Here is a 16280-nt window from a genome sequence, read left to right as displayed (position 1 = left end):
GTTCAGGATATTGCTGTGTTTTTCTTTTCTATAAAAAATTTCTAAAAACTCTAATTTGCGACTAGAACGGTACAAAGACATATTGTGGAGGACATTTTTTTTTATCAGTCAAAGCATTCAATACAGTTACAACTAACCTGACCATCAAAATATGTTCAAGCTTTTTATTTTTTTTTAATTCAGCCTGCACACACACACACAATAGAGAGGATGCAGATATTTTAAAGACCTGAATAAAGATGGATACAGTTATTCTTTTGATGAAAGTTTTATCTCTCCTGATTTTTGCGTGTGGTTTTTTAAACCCTCTGAGTGCTGTATTTTTCCCACCAAAATTTTAGTGCAACAATTTACCAATTTTTATGAATTTTTCTGTATTATTTTTCGATAATTTTGGACCAAATGAACACAGCATTTCATTGGCCACAGTTTCTTACCAACATTTTGGCAAAAATTTGACAAAAATTGACTGAGGTATATTTTTTGAGGGCAACAAAAATTGACTTTGGCACTCAAAGGGTTAAGCTTACATAGTTGTCAATGATTATTTTTTGTAATTTTCATACTAGATTTTCAGTTCTGATTTCAGTGAGTTGTTTACACATTGAATAGAAAAGTGACATCCAGAGTTGCAATTTAACAGGAATATACTGTCGCTCTGAAAATTAAGCGAAAAAAACTAGATATCATAGATTTGGACATGTATGCATATTGACAGGCTAAACACCATTGTTGTTATCAAACAGCCATGATGTGGTACTTGTAAATGGTCTATCTGTTATGTGATTGACAGTGATGACTGAAACATGATGATGGGGTACTGAAACTGACAATGATGATGATGATGATGATGGGATAATGAACCTAAATAGGCAATTACTATGCCAGAAACTTCAAGCTTTTGTTTTTTCCAGCTTTGCACACTTGGTGGGATCATGGCTCCCTTGGCTAAGTGAGAGGGGGATGTCTTTTCAAAGGATACCCTGTTTTGACATTTGCATACATGTATGTTGCATTTAATTGGTTCTGTATCATTTTGCAAAATATCTGTTATCAACTCGTAATTAATATCAATCTCATTATTTGTAATAGGTATATTAAGAAAATCCCTGATAAAACGATACAGAATCAATTAAATGCAACATACGCGTATGCAAATGACAATGGTGATAAAAATGATGAGATAATGAAACTAAATAGGCAATTACTACGCCAAAAACTTCAAGCTTTGTTTTCTCTGGCTTTGCACATTTGGTGGGATTGTGGCTCCCTCAGCTAAGTAAGAAGGGGTATTTCTTTTCAAAGGGTACCCTGTTTTGACATTGCATAAACGTATGTCGCATTCACTTTATTGTTTTGCAAAATATACATCTGTTATCAACTTGGAATTAATATCAATCTCCTTATTTGCAATAGCTAAATTAAGGAAATTCCACGCAGAATCAAATTTCTCTTGTGCAGAAATGATTCTTGTGTAGATGATGATAATGATGATGATGATGATGATGATGATGACATCAACAACCACACTGAAAGAACTACGGAATGATTCTCTCTTTTTCACATTTTTCTGATGTGAAAAAGATTAGAAGAGCCAACACCTGTAAAACAGCCAACATTTTTATACTTGGCCAGAATTTCAATGAAGTGTTTTTTATCACATATCATGTTAAGCTAGTGTCATTTTCACAATGTTTGCTATAAACGCCGGTGATACAAAACACATGTGAAACTTACAACAGGTAACAAATAGCAGCTGGTTTTCTCAATAAAATACCTGTCATTACCAGAGACTGTTGCTATGCTAGTTGGAGATATTTCAGCAAAATCAGGAATCACACATCACTCCTACATATTTCCAAACGCCAATAATTCATCACATACATGTATGCATTATTTCTGAGCTGATACTGCAATTTTTTGCAGTGTGTAAAATGTTTTCCATTGTTACAGCAATTATGATGAAGTATTAAATTAACATGCCCAATCCATCACATTTGGCTCAAGTTTAGACACTTTTTTCCAAAAAATCTCCCAATTTGCAAAATTTTAACAGCATGCATGACAGTGCGTTGCGTACAGCACAAGTTCTTGGGCCCTGTTAGATTTTGCATGGGAAATTTTTATTAATTTTGGATGGTTTTCTTGGGTTTTGATAACATATTACAAATAACAGACTCCGCCCTGATCATTAGTGTTAATTTTTTGGCGTGGGCAAAAGGAAAGCCAAAATTAACAGGCTCGGCAAGCCTCGCCTGTTAATTTTTGGCTTTCCTCTCGCCCTTGGTCAGGGTGTTGTCCATTATTTCTATAATGTTAACTTTTGTCTTTCATTCATAAAACATTTGTTACAAGTGCATCCCAAATTAAAAGATTGGAGATTGTAGTTGTACTCATCAAATCATGCATAAAATTATGCTGGCAGGATATCATAAACCAAAGTTCCATCTCAGTCAGCTTTATACAGCTGACGCTTTTTCTTCCTGGTTGTAAACTGCAAAACCATTTCACACCAATTTCCATTCTCAGAGGCCCTATTCTTAGCATGGAAATCGGCAGTGTTGTCCCATAATTTGGTGATGACAGGGTAACAAAACCAAACTACATCAGTTTTAAGAGATTAAACCCCTCTTGATGAGATCAATCTTGTTATTTTTAGAGACAACACAGGCAAGCGGTTTCAAACTAGGATCGCAGTTGTCATGGCAAATTGAAAGTTAGAAGGCATCCAATCCTCTGCGGCATCATTGTAAAACAACAGATTGCTTTCAGCTCATTCAAAACAGTCTGTCTACCCAGGCGCCAGTTAATTTAGAAGTACGGTTTAATATGCATCCAAAGCTATCTGACTCTACACCAAATCCACACTTCCGTTCTGCCTGCATTAGTTACACATTAGCATGGCCGCCTGTCAGAAATCTATCCTGTGTTTCTCTCTTTATCATTCCGCGCAGCTAAGCGTATCGCTTACCGTTGCAAGCAATTCAACACTGTTTCCTTCCTATGCGCAAACACAGACATTTCTACTACCCCTATTATGTAACCTAAAAATTCCATATCCAGGCCATTCTGCGATGAACCTTGTGCATTTGGTGAGACTGAACTGCTCACCTAACACGTCACATGACTGGTCACATGACCCAATTAGCCGTGAAACAGTTCCCTCCTTTGGCACACCGCCAACTTCAATTGTAAGGATCTTCTAAACCCAGGAAATGTGAATATACACATTCATGTAAACTGGTCCAAACAACATCGTGTAATCAAATACCAATTTACAAAATATTGACAAGAAATTATTCTTTGAAAGTGCGACATTCAGATTGCTTTACTGACAATTACAATGTCTCTCCTTTTTTAATCGTATCTCTTTCTATAAACTCAATATCATTTTCTTTTTTTCAGTGATGATGATATTTGTATCGGCGGTTTTATATCAAGGCACATTATGAAGTATATGCGAGTGAATAGGGTAGCGTCAATGGCAAGCTTTGAATCTAACTTGCAGTTTATAGCAGCTTATCAAACATACGAAGCCAATAAAATGAAATTAGGTGGTTTGCTGGTGCAGCGAATTTCCGTGAAGTTATAGTCGTCCTTCAATTTCCGCATTTGCACTCAGACTGTCACAGTTTTATGTCACTATTAATTGAGTACCGATTTTCTTGCCAACGATCAACTGATAGTAGATTTCACATGAGAATGGTTCGCAAATTTGGTCAATGCAGAACTGTAATGCTCGACATTTTCATTTACATCAGTGATTCGGGTTTCTTTGAAAAATGGACAAAGGTCGTTTTTATCGACTTGTTTTGCTAGAGGTGGACTGCAGTCTACGCAGCTGCATTTCATGGCTGTCTCATTACATGTATTCATGTTCTGAACCAGCTGTAGATATTCACTCTCAAATCATGAAACTATCACCTACATGATTTTACAGAAAGAAATAAATTGTCTCAGAATACATTTGTCTCTGAAGGTAATCACAATGTTGCTCAATGTTATGCATAAACATATTACATGTTTGCATAAACATATTATATGCAAATGGTATGCAAATAATACTTTTGTGTCTGGTTTGTGTACGATTAAAATGAAGAGACTCTATGATTTTATTCTGACATGTACTGTGACATAATACAAATACTGACTACAATAAATGTCTCTGCATAAAATTATATGTCCAATACATGATAACATATACAAACACTATATGCAAATGATATGCAAATCTATGCAAATTGAACTTGGCATTTACATCAGTTTATTTGTAAAATTTGATCAGATACAAACTATATACCGCAATCAGCTAGGACTTGGACGTGTAGAAATTTCAGTAAATATCTAAGAAATCATTCATACCAAATTTGTCATCACATTTTCTGTTGAAATTGTTTTTTCTTTGGCAAAATTCTCACAGACATGCTGCACTGTGAAGGTCATTTTTGATGTAACACCAAACATATCGTCTTTTCATGAATATTCATGTTCAGTTTTTGTCTCATGCAAACTTTCAATTTGGACTTCTACGACAAATCTCACTCTAATGATGACAAACCTTTAAGTAAAGGGCAGCATTAGGGCATGGTCCCTGAAAAATTAATCATGTGATTGGAAAAATTTATTTCCTAACTTTTGAGAATGACAGTTTCCATACTTCATGCCAGCCAGTCAAAGCATTTAAAGGGCATTTCAGAGATGAAAGTGTGTTTCACTTGTTACAACACAAACACTTGGAGCTATGTGTTACCATTAAAAGATCAAAGAAATTAAACTATAAAGCAATGGCTCGTATTAAAATCGACGAAAGGAAGTCTACACGTAGTCTTGCAGGAAGTGTCCTGTGAATGCGTAACCTTTGTACACACTCATCGAACACATCCTCAACACAACACAAATCATGCATTTTTGTCTTTTCTTAATCATCCAAGACATATCAAGTTTCATTTGAGTTTCAATCTGGGTATTTCTAGAACATCATATATGGTTGTGTGCTGTATTTATTTATTTTTATTTATTTATTTATTTATTTATTTATTTATTTATTTATTTATGAATATTAACTGTGCAGAAAGGTACAGTGGATTGTATCAGGCAATACTATGTGTTCTCTCATTGAATTCAATATGTAAGGGTAGGCCTAGAAAGCTACAATCACAAAGCACAGGTACTGTATAGAGTCAGCACAAAGATATTTATCTCTTTCAATAACCCTCAAAGAATAGCTTCTGGTATTTATCCTACATAAACAATACAGAAACGAAAATCCAAACTGAACATACAAAACATTCCAAGCCTAATGCCTATGAGTATGGGCTAGCAATTTCACTGTGATAACCAAAACTGACATTGACTGATAACTATCCTTATTTTTCCATGGAAATTTGACCTTAAAAGAATTCTCAATAATCTTTCTCAATCTCCAGACAGAAGATGGTACACTATGAGGTACAGCAACTTCCTGGTTCTTAGGATGACCTTTGACCTTCCTAAACATGGGACATGCTTCCAAAGAGGTGATAATTAAGAGCAGCCTGCCCTCTAACTTTCTAAATTTCTCAACTCTGAGTCAATTTAGAATTTCTTGAATTTTCCTTTGAGTCAGCCCTACAGCAATATGGATAATATGAACAACTTTCTTACGTCAAAGAGAGCATTTTGGAGTCAATGCAGACTCAAATTGGCTCTAAGGGCAAGCTGATCAGCAGACAGGTCAAAAATGTCAAAATCATTGACTTGCTGTCATAACTGTCAATTATTTCAGATCGGAGTTTAATGATTGGTAGTGATGCTAAGATATTTTTTGCTTTTCATAGCTAAAACATTTGACATCTTTGGTTGATGAATTTAACTGAGTCATTAATTAGGAATTACTCAGAACTGGACGATCATTCAAAAATCTTCAAATCATGCAATTAATTGAACATAGAGTTGTTGCAAATACTGGAGTCAATGTTTCCCCTAGTGATCCGCAGTATCCTCTTAGTCGTCAAGGTAACAGAGTTATGAGCTCTTCAGAGCCTCAGAATTGAGACTTGCTGCATCATCTGATTGCTTTTTTTTATTTATTTTCTCCAGTAATGGCCTCAATGGGAAGAGAGAGAGTCTCAGAGATCTCATAAGTTCTTGTGTTGTGTTACAAAATAATGTGAAATATACTCACTACTCAAAAACCATATAGAGCATGCCATCCGCGCTGTAAGTTTCCAGGAGTTCTACGATGTGGGGATGCTTTAGCATATGACATATACTGGCTTCCCGTTTCAAATCTGAAAATCGATAGAATACTACAATTAAGTACAGGGTGACCTTGCAGGCTGAATTACACAATCCAGAACACCGTGAAACCAAGCGTGTATGCGTCAGCCACATCGTGTTAACATTCGTTCTTTCTGTCAGAATTCTAAAGAGCTGATACAAGGATTAGAAGGAAACTACAAAATGTCTGTGTCAGTGCCCTTGGAAACATTCCCGTTTCCCTGAGCACACAGTTCTCTGTTGACAAAACATTCTGCAAAGCAAGCAAGAGTGTTAGTTACCATGTTGGGGCTGCCAGAAAGTAAATCAGATGTCACATTGCCAACACTGACAGCGAGTCATAACAAAACTGTATCTTTTTTATCTAAACTACATCAGGGCAACCAACAGAAAAGACAAATATCAAAAATTCACTAATTGGAGTTTCTCATCTTCATGATGACAGTTACTAAAGATGGCATACTGACATCAACACTAAGTGATTAGCAAAGCAATTGCACATACAGAAGGATTTTCAGTTCTTTTTTTATTTAGATTTTCCCTTCAGAACTCTAACTATTTGAAATGGTGGGTGTAGTACACACAAGAGAGCTAAGTTTACACCGTCATTGAAGAAAAAATATACTTAAACAAATTAAGTGAGGTAACTAAAATTTGGAAAAGGATATCAAAGGATTGAATCAAATTAGCTTCCTACTATCCCATAATATGTCACTGTCACTGCCAGGTGTTGATAGTTGTATCTTTCGTAAATGACCGCATGTCTTCACAGTTCACTTTCTTTTTATCTTTCAATAATTCATTGTCCTTGGCTACTCAACAATTAAGCAATCGCTTTACTTTTCTCTTTTAAGATATGGTGAATCTCTTTTTTCTCTCAGTGAGTGGGTGTGTGTATGAGTTTGTATGTGTATGTATGTATTATACTATGTAGCTATGCATGTACTGTATGTATGTATGTATGTATGTATGTATAATGTGTATTTATGTATGTATGTATGTATGTATGTATGTATGTATGTATGCATGTATGTATGTATGTGTATGTATGTATGTATGTATGTATGTATGTATGTATGTATGTATGTATGTATGTATGTATGTATATATGTATATATGTATGTATGTATGTATTTATGTATGTATTTATGCATATTTATGCATAAAAAACTTCCAGGTATCTTTTCAGGGAAGGAAACTTGACGCATAAGTGCTGAGCTGTGTACAAAACGTAATTCAATATTAATTAAGTTTACTCTTGATGAGGTGAATTTACATTAATGTAAGTATGAAAACGTGTATACAGTGCTCAGTTGTGCACATGCACACACATACATTATATATATATATATATATATATATATATATATATATATATATATATATATATATATATATATATATATATATATATATATATATATATATATATACATTTTTGTTGCATAGTATGATTATCATAAATATACAATATACGCATATAAAATTCATTTCTTGTTTGAAATACTGGGTGAAATAACATTCCATACATCCAAAATTGTATGCTTGCCAGAACTAGAAAAAGCGGAGAAAAAACTCAACATATGATGGAGTCAACCCAATCTAATCAAATACAGTGATTCTACAGAATGAATGTATGAGTTACAATGGCCTTACGCCATAGCCATTGCAGACAGCATGGAATGGTTTATTTTGATACTTCACCTGCCAATATTGTGGTTAATGACAGAAGTCTGACGGGCAAATAGGAACGGTTTGGCCATCAAACCAATCTAATAATGCTGTATTCAGAATCTGAATCAGATATCCTTTATTGATTTTTTCCATGGCAACATGCAGTTTATTCAAATCACAAAGGTAAAAAGCCGATCAGTATGCGTCACTCTTCCGTATTGCACCCGCACGCAACAACAATACACCAAAACGCATGATTCTGTTTCCATTTAAACTTAGTTAAGCCGATAACATCTGCCAGCGTCTGCCTATCTAAGCAATAAATATGAAGAGGTGCCTACATTTATGATGTAACCATGAATGCCATAATGTTCAAAATGGATGTTGAAGAAATTTACAACAGATCATAGATTCCTACACCGCAAACTCATATCACGATTTCCTACCGCTGCCAGCATCACAGGTGTCCTCTGTGTATTTGCAACATATCACATTGCCATTCTTAAACAGCGGTGTGCAAATACACTTGCTACAAAATTAACCATCATTGCGTTGACATCATCGTGAACTGACAACTGACCGTCTTTTCAGGAGAGAACGACATTTCCTTTCGACAGGCTATTTTGCCTCCCTGATTCAAAAGAAGCAATCCATCTCTGAAAGTGTCTTTCTGACCTGGGTCAGTTTACAAGAATGTGCACCAACAACTTTCTAATGAATACACTATTGTAGCTCCATAATGGACGGCACTCTATTCAGAAAGCTGCGCGCATTCACACACGTGGCGGTGCATCTTGGGTGAACTGCTTTTAAAGTGTGAATTGTGGCTGATCACTGTTGACTGCTGAAAGAAAGGCATTCACAGATTTTGTGAAGAAATGGACGCGCTTTTCCCTCCAAGTAACAAGTCATCGTTGATGACACAGTCCCCACTTGTTAATGTGTGCTTTGATTACAGGTCCTCAGAGAGGATAGAGTCCTCTTCATTAGGTCTGTGATAAAAATACTTTTGAATAAATTCGCTTGATACATGTCAGTTGTAGTTCAGGAGATGAAAAAATCGTAATAAAATGGCCACATGGTGGCCATATGCATATTGGATCGAATCACAAAACAAATCAATGTGCATATGTATGACATAGGTCAATGTCCTTGTACCAAGTTTGAATAAAATTGGTTGAGATATGCCTGAGTTATGGCTCGTACATGAAAAAATCGTAACAAAATGGCCGCATGGCGGCCATATTGGATCGTATCACAAAACAAATTGATGTGTATAGCTATGACATTGGTCAATGTCCTTGTACCAACTTTGAATAAAATCTGTAGAAACATGCCTGAGTTATGACTCTGTACATGAAAAAATCGTAATAAAATGGCCGCCTGCTGGCGGCCATATTGGATCGTATCACAAAACAAATCAATGTGCATATGTATGACACAGGTCAATGTCCTTGTACCAATTTTGAATGAAATTGGTTGAGATATGCCTGAGTTATGGCTCTGTACATGAAACAATCGTAACAAAATGGCCGCCTGGCGGCCATATTGGATCGTATCACAAAACAAATTGATGTGCATAGCTATGACATTGGTCAATATCCTTGTACCAACTTTGAATAAAATCTGTAGAAACATGCCTGAGTTATGGCTCTGTACATGAAAAAATCGTAATAAAATGGCCGCCTGCTGGCGGCCATATTGGATCGTATCACAAAACAAATTAATGTGCATATGTATGACATAGGTCAATGTCCTTGTACCAATTTTGAATGAAATTGGTTGAGATATGCCTGAGTTATGGCTCTGTACATGAAAAAATCGTAACAAAATGGCCGCATTGCGGCCATATTGGATCGTATCACAAAAAGAATCGACGTGCATATCTATGACATTGGTCAATGTCCTTGTACCAACTTTGAATAAAATCAGTTGAAACATGCCTGAATTATGGCTCTGTACATGAAAAAATCGTAATAAAATGGCCGCCTGGAAGCCATATTGGATCGTATCACAAAACAAATCGACGTGCATCTGTATGACATATGAAGTAATCCTTGTACCAAGTTTGAATGAAATCGCTTCAGGCATCTCTGAGATATCTGCGTGAACGGACGGACGGACGGACGGACGGACGCATGCACGCACGCACACACGCACGGACATGACCAAACCTATGTCCCCCCGGACGGTGTCCGTGGGAGTAATAAAATTACTTTCTCAGAATGAAATTATCAACCTTGCAGAGCGAAAGGAATCCAGTAATCATCCTTTGGTAGTATCTGAATTAAAATATTGCATCACCGTGTTGATTGCTATTAAGTTTGTGATGTATTTCTGGAAAGCAACCACGATTAGAAAAGGTTGGTATCACTTGAAGAGGAATTTTCTTTGTTGGACTAACTTAATTTTATTGACAATGAAAGACATTTACACATTCTGAATCTGTCAATTGCATGAACTAAAATGTGACAGCAAAACAGTTGTCTTGGTTCAACTCTAATGTTATGGTAAAACATAGACCTTAAAAACGGAAGGACAGGCAACTAGCTATTTTCTTTCATGTAATCCTGGTTATAATCCGTGAAAAACTTGAACACTCATTAACATAAACAAACGTAACTGTTTATCTCTCGTATCGCAAGCTCACGGAAATTCCCGTGATTTGAGAGACTTGTCAGACGCGAGATTATGTTAATCACTACAACATTGCGATCAGCGCATGCTCAAGCTTTCGCGTCTAATTTCAAAGTGTCGTGTTGTAAACAACAATAGCCGATTGAGTCGGAGACGCGTGAATTTAGTCCTAGTTTTACAAATGTACGTATGACTTCCTCCCAAAAATACTAGTTCAAACACGAAATAAGACGCGTAGAAACGTACATTAGCACTGTCATGCATTATTATTACAACAGAGAAACATGAGACGGCAAGAAAAATTACTCAGAGGAAACGCACAAAATGTCGTGTTCACGGTGTTGTAAACAACAATGGCCGATTGAGTCGGAGACGCGTGAATTTAGTCCTAGTTTTACAAATGTACGTATGACTTCCTCCTAAAAATACTAGTTCAATCCACGAAATAAGACACGTAGAAACGTACGTTAGCACTGTCATGCATTATTATTACAACAGAGAAACATGAGACGGTACGAAAAATTACTCAGAGGAAACGCACAAAATGTCGTGTTGTAAACAACAATGGCCGACTGAGTCGGAGACGCGTGAATAGTCCTAGTTTTACAAATGTACGTATGACTTCCTCCAAAAAATACTAGTTCAATCCACGAAATAAGACACGTAGAAACGTACATTAGCACTGTCATGCATTATTAAGAGGGTAAAAAAATTACTTAGTTAAAACGCACAAAAAGATCGTCCATCAACAGCAATCATGATGGCCGATCGAGCTGGAGATGCCTGCACGTGAATTTGGTACAAATTTGGTGAATTTGGTACAAGTTTTACAATGTAAACATGATTTGCCCCGCAAAATACTAGTCAGTTGACGAAATACCTAACGTTGAAACGTTTACTATCATTGACATGCATTATCATTACAGCAGAGAAATATGACAGGGTATGAAATTTTCAGTTGAAACATGAAGTCGCTTCGTAAACAACAATGGCCGATCGGGCTGAAGACGCACGAGTTTTTAAAAATACTACAGTGCCGAAGTGCAAGAAGTACATAATGAAGTAAAAGAAAGTTTACAGCATTACACATGAATCAGAAATAAACGGAAGAGTTATCAGGGGTGTACAATGATTAGATTGCAAAATTAACTTTGCCGACTCGATCATGAATAGACGGGAATTACAAAAAACAACAACAATAAATATACCTAATAGTGACTCATCTGTCGAAAATGGTAGCAAAATTGTCTGTAAAAATCAATGGGTAATACAATGCTTGAAAACAACGTGAACTAGACCCCGGAACAGAACGCGACTTGACTCGACAGCACAGGTATAGCGTCTTCTGTGTAGCTCCAGTGCTGCCAAGACGTCACTGTGTCATCACGTGACGTGTTTTGCGTTTACATAACTGCGCAGAGGATTATAACCCAGATCGTACGGGTAAACACGCAAGTTTCTTTGTCTTTTCTGGCAGTTGCCTGTCCTTCCGTTTTTAAGGTCTATGGGTAAAAGTTGTTCATTGTCACAAAAGATGAGATATTTATCATTTCTCTCTCTTTAACCCCTTGACTACCTATGGCGCCGGATATATCCGGCGCCATATTGAATTACCATATACCTAGAGTGCCGGAAATATCCGGCACAGTTAAATAGGCGTATTTGCTTCGTTTTTGTCGCTAAAAATCCCGTAATTTCGGCGTCGGCACGCAGCGCGACTAAGACTGATGTATTCCGATCTGGCCTGAATGTGATTGCGCCCCCGTACGTCCGAGTATGGCCAAAATCCGGAAGCAAATGTCGTGACCCATGACCTCGACCCTGAAAGGCCAGGCTGATCACAGAAGCGTCGCGCTGATTGTTACAGTTTCAGAAGTACGGACGATCGCGAAGATGTTTATGGTTTGTTTTTTTTAATGAGATGAAATGTTTATTTATTGAAAACAAATGATTTATATGTAAATATGTTCTATTAACAGCAATATTCGTGAATGAAACTAGAGGAAATACAATTTTTTACTATAAGCCAGTGAAATTTTATAGCAGCCATATTATCAATATGACTGGTCACATGACTGGTCATGTGTTTGGTCATGTGATATTTTGTTCCCTAAAATGTATTTTTAAATATTGTGAATTATTTTTTGATAAATCATAACCATTTTAGATGCATGTTTCTGCAAGGAAGACATAAAGCAGGTGTTTACAAATATAAACTGTGTTGATTTTCAAATACAGAATCATGTCAGATGCTGATGTTTGTGGTTCATTTACTCTGCCTTTTGTGAGAAAAATCTCAAATAGGTACATGATAACATCTATAAATAAAGTAAAGGGTAGTTATTATTACATATATGTAAAGACAATACCATGAAAATTGCAACTGTATTCAAATTTGCGTCATTTTATGGATTCAAAACACGTCCTGATGCTTCAAATATTCATATTCTTTGCCAACTCTGGTCACATGATGTGTCATGTGATCAGTCACGTGACCTGGAAATACAAAACTTATGTATGAAAAAGTGGGAAATTTCGTGCTGATTCAGAAAATATATGGTTTATTGGTACTAACTTAATTTTTACTCTAAGCAGTGTTCACGCAATGACCACACCTAAGATTTTATCAATATTTCCATAAGGGCCCTGGTATATAGGAATACATTGGCCTTGGTAGTCAAGGGGTTAAACAGTGATCTATCCTAAGCACGAGCAGAGCAAGAACCTGGGGGAAACTAACTTAAAACGATAACACAATATGGAAAACTTTCTGAGCAATATGAAACACAAATGTTATACTGAAACACAATTAATTCACAGTCAATTAGCATGGCAAAGGCAAACAGGCTGCAAAGAGTACAGAAATGAAGGTGGAGAATGAAATGAAGTGGAGATTTGGAAATCAAAAAGTCATCGTTGATGACACAGTCCCCACTTGTTAATAATGGGTACTTTGATTACATGTCCTCAGAGAGGATAGAGTCCTCTTCATTAATTAGGTCTGTGATAAAAATACTTTGATACAGATGGCGCTCAATGGCCAAGAATGAGTTCCATGGTGATGAAAACAAAAAACCAATGTAGGCCACCATCCTAAAGTTCATAAAATGAGTCAACTAGGAATTAATCAACAGGATGTTGCAAAACATTTTTGCATACAATTCTAACACTTAACAGATTATCGCTGGTACAATATTTCATAAAGTTTGATGCAGTATTTACAACACTATGAGATCAACATCTGTATCAAGTTTCATCACATTTGACGTTGTATTAATTTGTGGCTATATCACCCTAATTAGGTAAGTTCATTACTTATGCAATTACAAATTAATTAAAATGACACTGATAAATGTCTTTTTCAATGTTAAAGCAATGTGAGCTTAACATCGGTTAACATCTGTATAAAGTTTCATGAATTTGATGCAGTACATATTTCTTGACATATCAGCCTACTTACGAAACTTCAATAATTGACATGTTACTGCTACATGACGTGAAACAAATTGACGGGCATATGTATGAAATACGTCAATGTCAACTTTGAATGATACTGGTGGAAATATGTCTGAGTTATGGCTCTGTACGTGAAAACATCGTAATAAAATGGCTGCCTAGCAACCATATTGGATCGTATCACATAAAAAATCAACATACATATGTATGACATAGGTCAATGTCCTTGTACCAACTTTGAATAAAATCAGTTGAGATATGCCTGAGTTATGCCTCTGTATATGAAATAATCGTAACAAAATGACCACACAGCAGCCATATTGGATTGTATCACAAAACAAATTGACGTGCATATCTATGACATTGGTCAATGTCCTTGTACCAACTTTGAATAAAATCAGTTGAGATATGCCTGAGTTATGCCTCTGTATATGAAAAAATTGTCATAAAATGGCCGCCTAGCGGCCATATTGGATTGTATCACAAAACAAATCGACGTGCATATCTATGAAATTCGTCAATGTCCTTGTACCAATGTTGAATAAAATCGGTTGAAACATGTCTGAGTTGTGGCTCTGTACATGAAAAAATCATAATAAAATGGCCGCCTGGCAGCCATATTGGATCGTATCACCAAAAAAATTGACGTGCATATCTATGACATTGGTCGATGTCTTTGTACCAACTTTGAATAAAATCAGTTGAAACATGTCTGAGTTATGGCTCTGTACATGAAAAAATCGTAATAAAATGGCCGCCTGGCGGCCATATTGGATCGTATCACAAAGAAAATTGACGTGCATATCTATGACATTGGTCAATGTCCTTGTACCAACTTTGAATAAAATTGGTTGAAACATGTCTGAGTTATGGCTCTGTACATGAAAAAATCTTAATAAAATGGCCGCCTGGCGGCCATATTGGATCGTATCCCAAAACAAATCGACGTGCATCTGTATGACATATGAAGTAATCCTTGTACCAAGTTTGAATGAAATCGCTTCTTGCATCTCTGAGATATCTGTGTGAACGGACGGACGCACGCACACACGCACGCACGCACGCACGCACGCACGCACGGACGCACGCACGGACATGACCAAACCTATAAGTCCCCCGGACGGTGTCCGTGGGGACTAAAAACATCACCTTCTGTGCTTAGACCTGGGCTTGATGTGAATTTGGCAACATCGACTATTTTGACAGCAAATTGTTGATTTGTCTCTCGATGAATACATCTTCTAACCTCACTGAATGGACCCCTGTAAAGAACAAGAACAAGATATTTTACTTTGAGAATCTCATCATTTTTGCTTTTTTGACAAATGCACAGCAACTAAAGATCAATTATCTATGCATGACATTCTCTGAGCGTGGTAAAGTCTGTTTCATAAACTACACAATAAATTTGCCACTATACAATATTATTTGCATAGCAACCTCTGCAAAGCATGTACTTTGTTCAGTAAATCCAACTTATAACTTGGTTCAATTTATACATCTATTTTTATGTACTTGCATGTATTGCATCTTCTGAATAGCAAAATTCTGTTTGGTAAACTGCACAGCACAGTCAAATTCTTTTAAACAGATTGCATAGCAAATTCAAATTCTTTTTGGTAAATTGCATATTGCAAATTCAGATTCTCAATTTGGAACCGCACAGAAAATTTAAGTTTTTTTATTTAAACTGCACAGCAGAATTCAATTGCGTTTGGTAACCTTATAGCAAATTCTGTTTGATTTGAACTGCATACAAAATTCAAATTGTGTTGGGTAAACTGCACAGCAAATTCAAAATGTGTTTGGTAAACTGCACAGCAAGTTCAAATTTTGTTTGATCTGAACTGTTCGGTAAATTTCATATCTACTTCAAATTCTGTTTGGGCAATGGCAAAGCAAATTCAAATTTTCTATTTGGTAAATTGCAGAGCAGATTCTGTTTGGTGAATTGCACAGCAAACTCCTATCAGCTACATTGTCTTTTCATGGCATTCTCTATGCATATAAGCTGGGTAAACTGTGCCACTAACCAGGCATTCACATGTACCTCTATGTAACATTCTACACAGATACAACTGCGCAGCAACCTCTTTTGATGTATACACAAAAATACCAACCAGCAAATTATTGATATCTAACACATATAGGCAGTGTTGTGTCAAATAGGTTAATAATTTCTCACTCATTTTATGGCTCACAAACACCAGATGTACCTCCCTAACAGGTGGCCTTACTTAATGTCATCAAGAATT

At 36.2% G+C, this 16280-nt stretch overlaps 1 protein-coding gene across 4 annotated transcripts in view; it reads right to left on the bottom strand.

Annotated features, from left to right (window-relative positions):
• Window positions 1-16280, bottom strand: part of LOC139119261 (peripheral plasma membrane protein CASK-like) — a 144924-nt gene that overhangs the window by 93024 nt on the left and 35620 nt on the right. For all 4 annotated transcript variants that reach the window (XM_070682968.1, XM_070682970.1, XM_070682966.1 and 1 more), the window contains exons 2-3: window positions 15175-15287; window positions 6164-6269 (exon numbers count right to left, since the gene is read on the bottom strand). In XM_070682968.1, the coding sequence (XP_070539069.1) occupies window positions 6164-6269; window positions 15175-15287 (219 nt within the window). The remainder of the gene's footprint in view (window positions 1-6163; window positions 6270-15174; window positions 15288-16280) is intronic.

The sequence above is a fragment of the Ptychodera flava genome, chromosome 19 (genome assembly GCF_041260155.1).
Source record: "Ptychodera flava strain L36383 chromosome 19, AS_Pfla_20210202, whole genome shotgun sequence".
Lineage (NCBI taxonomy): Eukaryota > Metazoa > Hemichordata > Enteropneusta > Ptychoderidae > Ptychodera > Ptychodera flava.
The sequence above is the reverse complement of the archived record's forward strand: the minus strand, read 5'-3'. Positions and strand labels throughout refer to the sequence as shown.